Raw genomic sequence first — 12,385 nt, 5'->3', positions numbered from 1 at the left:
CTGTCTCACTGTTAAAATAAACCTACCATTAAAATTATGGACTGATCATTTCTTTGTCAGTGGGGCAAACATACAACATCAGCAGGGGATCAAATAATTTTTCCCCTCATTGTATACTTTGTACCTTTTTTATTGATGATCACAACATTTTAATAGTTGTCCTGTCTACCCGCTTCTCTTTTTTTCTGAGGATACGCAAGAGAGTACGTTTTTTTTTCTGAATAAAAAGTATAGATCAATTCAGAGCAGTAAATCAAGAGTACATTAGTCACATGCACTGATATCTTTGTATATAGAAAAACAATAAAAAAGGAAAAAATGTACTAATTCATAGTAAGGATTCAAGTAGCATTTTATACAATCTCTTTCATAGTATAGTAAGGATTCAAGTGGCATTTTATACAATCTCTTTAATAGTAGGATGGAACATTTTGTCCATCCTGTGCTACAACAACATTGCTTGTTATGTTTTCTTGCAGTCCTAATCAGATCCTCCAACAGCGTCATTCCGCCAAGTCCTTTCTCTGGCCAACGAGAACTGTATTAAAACTCTTCACTCTCCATTTGGGACACGGTGAACTTTGTTTAGTTTCTCTGCCATCTCTTCACCCTCCGAAGTAAATTGTGCGTCGAGCTCAGGGGACTGCGATGTTTGGCTTTGTCCATTAAGTGGAAATCGACTTATTGCATTAGAGCGGAGGAGCGGTCTGCCTGAACTTCGTCTTATATTCCCCCAGCTAAGCCGCCATCAATCACCGGGCGCTGTGTGGGTGTTCTGCAGCTCACTCCCTCCGCTCAGCGACACGGCTTATTATATGTCACTTTACTAAAGAACTTTCCGCAGCTTGTAAAATTAAAATCTAAATTGTATCATGACATTGTCGGCAAACATTTCAAAAGCCTTCAGTCCCGGTAACGCTGGAGGAGAGAGGAGACCGGTATAATATTCTTACTTTATTGAGTAATAATTGCTGCAGGGGATCATGGGAAATGACACAAGTTGGGGGAGTCTTTAGTTTTCTGGTAACGTTAGCAGTCTGATTGATTTCACTTGATGCCTGGAACAGCTTAGGCTGGCCATACATTATACAATTGTCCTTTAGATTTACAAAAAACGTATGAGGTCAGACCTAAACGCTTTCAATTTGTAATCAGGAAGGCCCTTGCACTACATAATTGAAGGTACATCTAAAGGAAATTACTGTAAATAAGTAAATTATATACTGTATGGCGGTGCAAGGGCCTGCTTGATTGCATACAAATTGAAAGGGTTTAGGTCTGACCTCATACGTATTGTACAAGAAAATTGTATACTATATGGCCAGCCTTAAAGCAGAGGTTCCCCCTAATTGACAACCTTTCCTAGTACGGTCTGTATCCGTTTTTTTTTTTTTTTTTTAAATCGACTTCCTTACTTTTGAACAAGGGCCTTTAGTGAGCTGTCACTCACTTTTCCCCGCGGAAGTGGGCATGGTTTTCAAAATCCCCCATCAGCGCTATGTCTCCTGGGAGTTAGTCCTGAGAATCCCAGGAGACGCGCTGTGTTCGAAATCTCGCGATATCTCGCGGGTCACGTGACTAGTAACTTGTCTGCTAGTCACAGCGGGGAGTGTCCTTTTCAGGACGCTGCCAGCCGTTGCCCTAGCAACGGCGCAGTGTTGACGGCGCTGCTCGCCGTCACACTGCGCATGCGCGGGATAGAGCGGAGAATGCTGGGACAGCATTCGCCGCATCCCGGAAGGGCTTCAGGAGGGCTTCAGAGTGCCCGCAGTCAAGATGGCAATGTCCATCATCAATGTTTATAAAATATTCTTTTGGTGGAAATCGTCTTGGTAGCGGCTGCGAGTAGGAGACTGGTGAGTACAATTTTCGTTGTACCATCAGCGTTACAAAAACGTCTTTAAAAAAAAAAAAACGTTTTCCCGCGGAACTCTTTAAAGGGGTTGTAAAGGTACGTTTTCCCCCCCTAAATAGCTTCCTTTACCTTAGTGCAGTCCTCCTTCACTTACCTCATCCTTCCATTTTGCTTTTAAATGTCCTTATTTCTTTTGAGAAATCCTCACTTCCTGTTCTTCTGTCTGTAACTACACACAGTAATGCAAGGCTTTCTTCCTGGTGTGGAGTGTCGTGCTCGCCCCCTCCCTTGGACTACAGGAGAGTCAGGACGCTCTCTAACACACAGCTCCTTTCTCTATCTGCAACGTAGAGTGCGTCCTGACTCTCCTATAAGACGACTGGGCGTATAAGACAACCCCCAATTTTTCCAGCTAAAATGTTGGTTTTGGGATATACTTACCGTATAAGACGACCCCTCACTGTGCCATTATAACATGCCTTGCTGTGCCATTATAACATGCCTTGCTGTGCCATTATAACATGCCTCGCTGTGCAGTTATTACATGCCTCACTGTGCCATTCCATTCCCTACCTTCTCCTGATTGCAGCGTACAGACTGCGGCCATCCATTATTCAAAAGCCGCGCCTCCTTCACAGGCTGTTCCGTGATAGGCGGAACACTGATTTTCCCAGCAGAGCCTCTGTTCAGTGTTCCGCCTATCACGGATGTCGTCTCCTCCGAGGCCGAGGATGAGAGGACATCCGTGATAGGCGGAACACTGAACAGAGGCTCTGCTGGGAAAATTAGTGTTCCGCCTATCACTGGACAGTCTGAGGAGGAGGCACGGCTTTTGAATAATGGATGGCCGCCGTCTGACACACAGGTACCCGGCGTATAAGACGACCCCCGACTTTTGGGGCATTATTTTAGATGCAAAAGGTCATCTTATACGCTGGAAAATACGGTATGTGCTTTGCTCAGATTCCATGACTGAGGTTTTCAACCACTTTAAAGCGGAGTTCCGCCCCCCCCCCCCCCCCCCCAGTAAAATCAATAAAAGTCGGCAGCTACACATACTGTAGCTGCTGAATTTTAATATTAGGACACTTACCTGTCCTGGCATTCAGCGATGCCAGCACCCCAGCCGGTGTTTCCTTCGGCCATTTGTATTAAGGGAACCCAGCAGTGAAGCCTTTTCGGCTTCACAGTCGGTTCCCTACTGCGAATGCATGCTTTCTGAATGGCCCGGCAGGGGGTGGTGGGAGTAGGAGTAGGAAAAACTTCTGAGTGATCGCACCGCGTCGCAATCTCCCAGAAGTGGGGACAGAGAAGCGATGCTTTCACTTTTGGATTGAACTCCGCTTTATGTAAAAAATGATTTGCCTATAGCACCACTTTAATGTAGAAACAACTAGTTTGCTATGTGCACTGTGTATCATAAACAGTTGTTATTTATTTAAATATAATCCTTGTATTGACTTTTATCCATCCTTGCATCTCTGTGGGACTGATTTCCTGCAGCTCCTTTGCAACCACTTAAAGCGGAAGTAAACCCATCTATTTGATAGTTTAAAAAAACAGTTAACATTCCCGGCATGCCGGAAATGCTAGATGTCACATTTGCTTGTGCTCTCAACCAAACTGTCAAACCATTCAATGGCTGGTTTCATAACTGATCACATGTGCAGCATCGTGGCAGTTGCAGATTAAACAGAGGCCAAGATGGCAGCTTCCTTGGCTGAAAACAATAGGAGGGTTTACTTCCACTTAATGTTTACATGCATTCCAGCGATGGCTGCATGTCATTCCTCAGGGTGGGTTTTCCTGATGGTGACAACAATGGTTCATGTGTGAGTAGTATATGGTAACTTGTATCGGTAGCCTATGTGACAGGGTGACAACACGAGAGTACAGTTGAGAGACCAGGATAAAGTGTTTCAGAAAGACGAGCTGAGACTTCAAAAGCAAAAGGAAACTTTTGTACAAGTTCACTGGCTGTGGTCAGATGGCTTGCATGCATTACAGCTTCCCTTGATGGGTGATGTGACTCAAACCATAATAATATGGAAATGAGCACCAAAACCAAAAGATAAGGGACTCCAAGATGCTTTTATTACTTCAAAATTTGATCACATGAAACGTCCAATGCATTTCAGGGCCAAAAACACTCAATTTTCATCAGAGTTTAAAAAGAACAAACAAAAGAAAGACTTTGGTCAACTCAATGGGGTTAATTTACTAAAAGCGGAGAATACAAAATCTGGCGCTACTGTGCATAGGAACCAATCGGCTTCTAACTTTGGTTATTCTCCTTGGCGGTATTCCCGAGTGTGGCTCGGGGGTTATTTTCAGTACCAAACGCGGTAACCCCGAGCCACACTCAGGATTGCATCGCAGTATCCAGGTACAGCATACTTACCTTTTCCCCAGGATCCTGCGATGTCTCCCTGATGTGTCCTCCGGCAGATAACCCGTCCGATTCATTACTGTTCCAGGCTCCGTTCCCTGCGAGCGTTGTGACGTCGTGGCGCATGAGGGCGGAGCTCGTGGTAAATAAAAAAATATACACAAAACATAACACACAATCTTACAGATTACATTACTGTATCAAATAATTTCACCTCCCTTTTGTCCCTAGTGCTTTGTCCAATGCCCTGCATGCATTTTTATATAATATATACTCTTCTTTCTGCCTGGAAACTTAAGAATGTCCATGGCAAGGCGGTTTTAGAGCAGCTAGAAAACAGCGATTGTAAATTGGAATCACTTGCAGAATTGAGTGATGGTGATTTGTGGGAAAATTCCTCATTAACCACCTCAATACCGCACGCCGTCATATGACGTCCTGGTATTGAAGTGGGGATATCTGAATGATGGGTGAAGCTAGAGGCATCATTCAGATATCCTTCTTTTCTGACGGTACCCGGAAGTGAACAAAGCCGCAATCACGGATTCAAAGCATGAGGTCAGTGATTTATTTTTCACAATCTTATGTTTTCAAGCCTGGAGGAGAGATGTGGGGTCTTATTGGCTCCCGCATTTCTCCATAAAGGGGACCTGTTGGAGTGATTCCTATTACAAAGGATGTTTACATTCCTTGTAATAGGAATAAAAGTGATCAAAAAAAGGTGTAAAAAAAAAAAAAAATTAAGTAAATTTTTTTTTTTAAAACGCCCTGTCCCCAGTAGCTTGCGCTCAGAAGCGAACACACATGCAAGTCCCGCCCACATATGTAAGCGCTGTTCAAACCACATATGTGAGGTATCGCCGTGTGTTTTAGAGCGTGTGCAACAATTTTAGCATTAGACCTCCTCTGTAACTCTAAACTGCTAACCTGTAAAAAAAATGAAAGCGTCGCCTATGGAGATCTTTAAAGGGGTGGTTCACCCTAAAAACTACTTTTTTTTATTACAATGGCCCCCCACATTACAATACGATTAAGGCTATTATTATTTTTTTGAAGCTGTACATACCTTTGTACAGCATATTCACCCGTTGCGAGTCCCGCGGGAGTGGGCGTTCCTCATATGTCTGTGATTGACATTTTGACCAAAAACGAGCTCCCCCCGTCGCGTAAGCCGCGACACAATTGGCGAAAGGACCTGAACGGCGATGCGCATGTGCAGTATAGCGCCGACTCGCCGTTTGGCTCCTTCCGCCAACCGTGACGCAGCTTACGCGACGGGGGGAGCTTGTTTTTGGTCAAAATGTCAATCACAGACATGTGAGGAAGGCCCACTCCCGCGGGACTCGCAACGGGTGAATATGCTGTACAAAGGTATGTACAGCTTCAAAAAAATAATAATAGCCTTAATCGTATTGTAATGTGGGGGGCCATTGTAATAAAAAAAAGTAGTTTTTAGGGTGAACCACCCCTTTAAGTACCAAAGTTTGGCGCCATTCCATGAGTGTGAGCAATTTTCAAGCGTGACAAGTTGGGTATCTATTTATTTGGCGTAACATCATCTTTCACATTATACAAAAAAAGGGCTAACTTTACTTTTTTGTTATTTTTTAATTCATGAAACCGTTTTTTTCCAAACAAAAAGGCGTTTGGAAAATTCTTTTGCGCAAATACCGTGCAAGATAAAAAGTTGCAGTGACCGTCACTTTATTCCCTAGGGTGTCTGCTAAAAATATATATATATATATATATATATATATATATATATATATATATATATATATATATACATATATATATATATATATATAATGTTTGGGGTTCTAAATAATTTTCTAGTAAAAAAATGATGATTTTTACATGAAGGAGAGAAGTGCCAGACTAGGCCCGGTATTGAGGTGGTTAACCTCTTGCAGCCCCAGCATTGTACAATGACGGCCACAAGGTGGCTCTACAATGCCGGGAGGACGTCTATTGACGTCCTCTGCTCCTCCGGCCACTGGGGGGCGCGCGAGCGCCGCCGGCACATCACTGCGGTGCCGATGCACGTACCTGGCGGCCGCGATGTCCGCCAGGTACCCGCGACCGGCCGTTTCAGAGACAAGGACGTGGATCTGTGTGTGTAAACACACAGATCCACGTCCTGTCAGGGAGAGGAGACCGATGCTGTGTGCCTTGTACATAGGGACACAGATCGGTCACCTCCCCCAGTCAGTCCCCTCCCCCCCACAGTTAAAATCACTAGTAGGGTACACATTTAACCCCTTCCTCACCCCCTAGTATTAACCCCTTCCCTGCCAGTCACATTTATACAGTAATCAGTGCATATTTATAGCACTGTTCGCTGTATAAATGTGAATGGTCCCAAAAACGTGTCAAAAGTGTCCCATGTGTCCGCCGTAATGTCGCAGTCATTACTAGTAAAAAAAAAAAATAATAAAAAAAATGTCATAATTTTATTCCCTATTTTGTAGGCGCTTTAACTTTTGCACAAAACAATCACTATACGCTTATTGCGATTTTTTTTTTTCACCAAAAATATGTAGAAGAATACATATCGGGCTAAACTGAGAAAAAAAAATGGGATATTTATTATAGCAAAAAGTAAAATATATTGCGTTTTTTTCCAAATTGTCACTCTTTTTTTGTTTATAGCGCAAAAAAATAAAAACCGCAGAGGTGATCAAGTTCCATCAAAAGAAAGCTCTATTTGTGGGGAAAAAGGACCCCAATTTTGTTTGGGAGCCACGTCGCACGACCGCGCAATTGTCAGTTACGCGACGCAGTGCCGAAAGATGAAATTTAGCCTGGGCAGGAAGGAGGTGTATGTGCCCAGTAAGCAAATGGTTAAACACTGAAAGTAACGACAGCAATTCTGCCACTGAGCAAATTTCAGTGTTTTTGATTTGATTACTGTACATTATTGAATACATTTTATTATTATTATTATTATTATTATATTAAGTTTTATAATTATTTATAGTTATTATATTATAATTTATGATTTTGTCTTTCAATCTTTATCATACCCGGGATGCCTAGTAGACTTTTCTTTGGACAGATTTAAGTGAGTTATTCCTAAGAATTACAATAAAACGCCAAATTTCGATGCAAAACAATGTGCCGCGTTGACATTCAGAAATCTGACATCATAATACCACCAGGAAGGTTAAGCTTTGCCAATAAAACTCGGAAGCTGATTGGTTTGTATGCAGAGCTGCACCATATTTAGCGCACTCCAGTTATAGTAAATCATCCCCAAAGGGACTTGTAATGAAGCTGATCTGTAATAAGGCTGACCTTAAACCACCTAATGTACTGTTGCTTTGCCGATATTATGAGCTGTAGCATGAAGGTTTCACGTCAGTCTTATTACAGATATGCTTGATTAGTAATCCACCAAAGTGGTTATTTCATTTTTTTAATCCTTGAAGGAGGGCAGGTGTATCTGGCCCCTGGAACGCGTTGGACGTTTTTATGTGATCAACTTTTAAACAAACACATCTTGTATTCTCTTAGCTGGATTCAGGTAGATGGGCGCATCTTTCAGGCGGCGTAGCGTATCGTAGTTACGCTACGCCGCCTTAAGTCAGAGAGGCAAGTGCTGTATTCACAAAGCACTTGCCTCCTAAGTTACGGCGGCGTAGCGTAAATGGGGCCGGCGTAAGCGCGCCTAATTCAAATGAGGATGAGGGGGGCGTGTTTTATTTAAATGATTGGTGACCCGACGTGATTGAAGTTTTTTATGAACGGCGCATGCGCCGTCTGAGTACATATCCCAGTGTGCATTGCTCCAAAGTACGCCGCAAGGACGTATTGGTTTCGACGTGAACGTAAATTACGTCCAGCCCCATTCACGGACGACTTAAGCAAACGGCGTAAAATTTTCAAATTTCGACGCGGGAACGACGGCCATACTTGACATTGGCTAGGCCACCTAGGGGGCAGCTTTAGCTTTACGCCGGCGTACCTCTTACGGAAACGGCGTATCTTTACTGCGACGGGCGCACGTACGTTCGTGAATCTGCGTATATCTAGTCATTTGCATATTCTACGCTGAACTCAACGGAAGCGCCACCTAGCGGCCAGGAAATATGCACCCTAAGATACGACGGCGTAGGAGACTTACGCCGCTCGTATCTTAGCCTAATTTAAACGTATCTGGTTTCCAGAATACGCTTAAATTTACGACGGCGTAGATTCAGAGTTACGACGGCGTATCTACTGATAGGCCGGCATAACCCTACGTGAATCTAGCTATTTCTCTTTCATTTTTGTTTACTTTATTTTTTTGTGCTCTATTCTTAAAAGCTATAGAACAGTGTCACCTTATAACAGGAAGTGCCTGAACAAGGACCTCCATGGCAGGGTTACCAGAGATTATTTAAATGAAAGCTGCAGTTAAAAAAAAAAAAAGTTGAATTGACATTAACATGTTAAAGAATACATGCGATTTAAGTGATTGTGTTTACATCTGCTTTAATGTTTGTCCCCAGTAATTGTTTTGTTGGATCTTAGTGTAATATTTTCATCTCTTATCTGATTATCTCTCTTTAGCTGTTTCCTGTCGCTCTTGCTGGTGGCCGCGGTGGTTTGGAAGATTAAACAGACGTGCTGGGCCTCACGGCGGAGAGAGGTCGGTCTCTTTTTAGAGTTTTTTTTTTTTACCCTTAAAATGCTCTTCTGTTGCTGTGTAAAGTTACAATGTGATTGATTTGCAAAGTGAAATAAACAAGAGCAGGCATAACATATAATGGTAGATATGTACTGGACATGTAAAGAGAACAAAGCTGTGGGAGGGGCCCAGCAGGCCACACCCACCACAGGCTGCCTGCAGAAAACTACAGGAGGGGGCGGGGAGAAGACCAGTCACCCTGCACAAGGAGAGAGAGCAGCAATGAGCGGTCTTTATTACAGGACGCTCCACATTGGCAAAGTACAGCAGTTGTTTCAAACTGGATTACTGCTCAAAGACAGAGGAAATACACAAAGGATACTTAGATTTAAAGGGTAACTCCACTTTCATGGGAATAAAATAGCAAATAAAAAAAAAATTATATTGGGCCAGATTCAGGTAGGACTTACGCCGACGTATCTTCTTATACGCCGCATAAGTCCACGGATGCGCCGTCGTATCTATGCGCCGTATTCTTGAAAGCAGGTACGCCTGAATTCTGGCTCCATCCGACCGACGTAAGTCTCCTATGCCGTTGTATCTTGGGTGCATATTTAGGCTGGCCGCTAGGGGCGCTTCCATTGATTTACGTGTCGAATATGTAAATCAGGGCTCAACAAATCCTGGGCGCCAGGTCGTCATGGCGACTAGAAATAGGGTCCTGGCGACTTGGCTTGGAAGGGGGGCGCCATCTGGTGGTGGCCGTTGGTATTACAAGTTAAAGGAGTTCTCTGACCTAAAACTTTTAACCCCCGCTGTGCCCGGGCTGTAAAAATATAGAAAATAAACTGTCACTTACCTGCCTACGATCCCCCGTTGTTCCGATATCGCCGTCCCGTTCTCCGGTCCCGGGCCCCTTCCGCTTCCTGTGTGTCGGTGACTCATAGTGCGCTCAGCCTATCAGCGGCCTCAGCAATGTCCCGTCGCGGCCGCTGATAGGCTGAGCGCACTATGAGTCACCGACACACAGGAAGCGGAAGGGGCCCGGGCCCGGAGAACGGGACGGCGATATCGGAACAACGGGGGATCGTAGGCAGGTAAGTGACAGTTTATTTTCTATATTTTTACAGCCCGGGCACAGCGGGGGTTAAAAGTTGTAGGTCAGAGAACTCCTTTAAGCATTACAAGTTAAACAGCAATTCTAATGTAATTTTTCACTATTTTCACTGCCATCTTCTTCCCTCTAATTAGCACCCCCAAACATTTTATATATTTTTTATCCTAACACCCTAGAGAATAAAATGGCAATACTTTCTGTCACGCCGTATTTGCGCAGCGGTCTTACAAGCGCACTTTTTTGGGAAAAAATTACACTTTTTTTAATAAAAAAATAAGACAACAGTAAAGTTATCCCCATTTTTTTAATATTATGAAACATAATGTTACGCCGAGTAAATTGATACCCAACATTTCACGCATCAAAATTATCCGGTCGTGGAATGGCGACAAACTTTTACCCTTTAAAATCTCCATAGGCGACGTTTAAAAAATTCTACAGGTTGCATGTTTTGAGTTACAGAGGAGGTCTAGGGCTAGAATTATTGCTCTCGCTCTACCAATCGCGGCGCTACCTCACATGTGTGGATTGAACACCGTTTACATATGCGGTCGCTGCTCACGTATGTGTTCGCTTCTGCGCGCAAGCTCGTCGGGACGGGGCGCGTTTTCTGGCTCCTAACTTTTTTAGCTGGCTCCTAGATTCCAAGCAAATTTGTCAACCCCTGATGTAAATGACCTAGATACGCCGATTCACGAACATACTTGCGCCCGTCGCAGTAAGCTACGCCGTTTACGTAAAGCGTACGTCCGGCGTATAGTTATCTCTCATAAAGCAGGGGTAAGTCATGTTGGGGTATGGACGTCGGATTTTACGTTGTTTGCATAAGTCGTACGTGAATGGGGCTGGGCGTAGGTTACGTTCACGTTGTACGCATTGAGCCGTCGTTTCTTAGGGAGTATATGCGACGTGATTCTGAGCATGCGCCATTCGTTCGGCCATTCATTTACATGGGGTCACGGGTAAATTTTAATACAACACGCCCACTACCTTCCAAATTTGAATTAGGCGGGCTTGCGCTGGCCCATTTACGCTACACCGCCGTAACTTAGGGAGCAAGTGCTTTGTGAATACTGCTCTTGCCTCTCAGAGTTACGTCGGCGTAGCGCATATGAGATTCGCTACGCCCGCTCAACGATACGCCGAGCTACCTGAATCTGGCTCATAGCGTATACAATTGTCAAGCCTCGTACACACGACCGGTTTTACCGTCGGGAAAACTGCCATGAAAGCTTTTGGCCGGGAAAATTGGCCGTGTGAACGCTCCATCGCAGTTTTCTCGACAGGGAAACTGGCGGAAAAAAAAGAGAATTGGCTCTTTTTTTCCCCAGCGGTTTTTAACCCGGCAGTTTTCCTATGGGAAACATTGCGATGGAGCATACACACGGCCGGGATTCCCGACCAAAGCTCTCATGGCAGTTTTCCTGTGGGGAAACTCGGTCGTGTGTAGGGGGAAAAAGTTAGCAAGCGGGTTCTTGGTTTTCTCCTCGGGTTTCCCGGCGGACTTTTTACTACTGGGAATCTTGTTTGTGTGTACGAGGCTTGACACAAGTCATTTTGGAATTGAATGTTATTAAAAATGACCTTTCCTTTTTCAATCTGCAGCTCTGTAATTTCCTGGAGGTGTTCTGTATACAGAGTGTGGGCATATTTTTGTTTTAGGTACGTCGCACGACCGCGCAAGTTAAAGCGACGCAGTGCCGTATCGAAAAAAAAATGGCCTGGTCATTAAGGGGGCAAATCCTTTCGGGGCTGAAGTGGTTTAAATCCCTGCAATGTACAGCAGTACATACAATAGATCACCCAGGGGGGATGTTTTTTTCTCAACAAAAGTGAAGTTACTCTTTAACCACTTGTGGACCATCTAACGCCGATATATACGTCTGCAGAATGGCACGGCTGGGCACAGGCACATACAGGTACGTTGCCCTTTAAGTGCCCTGCCGTGGGTCGCGCGCACGCCGCCGCCCGCGCAATCGCGTCCCGGTCCAAAGCTCCGTGACCGCGCCCGCGGGACCTGCTGACCCGATCAATCGCGTCCCGGTCCAAAGCTCCGTGACCGCGCCCGCGGGACCTGCTGACCCGATCATTGTCGGTGTCCCGCAATTGGGTCACAGGAGCTGAAGAACGGGGAGAGGTGAGTGTAAACAAACCTTCCCCGTTCTTCTCTGTGGCTTGTCAATGATCGTCTGTTCCCTGTCATAGGGAACGACGATCAGTGACGTCACACGTCCAGCCACGTCCCCCCTACAGTAAGAATCACTCCCTTAGGGCACACTTAACCCCTTAGCGTCCCCTAGTGGTTAACCCCTTCACTGTCATTTTCACAGTCATCAGTGCATTTTTATAGCTCTTTTCGCTGTGAAAATGACAATGGTCCCAAAAATGTGTCTGTGTCCGCCATAATGTCGC

At 44.6% G+C, this 12,385-nt stretch overlaps 1 protein-coding gene across 1 annotated transcript in view; it reads left to right on the top strand.

Moving 5' to 3' along the window:
- The window catches only part of ATRNL1 (attractin like 1), an 859,416-nt gene that overhangs the window by 569,226 nt on the left and 277,805 nt on the right, over nucleotides 1–12,385 (top strand). The window contains exon 26 of the mRNA XM_040361535.1: nucleotides 8,799–8,877. Coding sequence (XP_040217469.1) covers nucleotides 8,799–8,877 — 79 coding nt within the window. The remainder of the gene's footprint in view (nucleotides 1–8,798; nucleotides 8,878–12,385) is intronic.

Source organism: Rana temporaria, chromosome 8, assembly GCF_905171775.1.
Source record: "Rana temporaria chromosome 8, aRanTem1.1, whole genome shotgun sequence".
Classification (NCBI taxonomy): Eukaryota; Metazoa; Chordata; class Amphibia; order Anura; family Ranidae; genus Rana; species Rana temporaria.
This window is presented reverse-complemented; position numbering and strand designations above follow the sequence as displayed.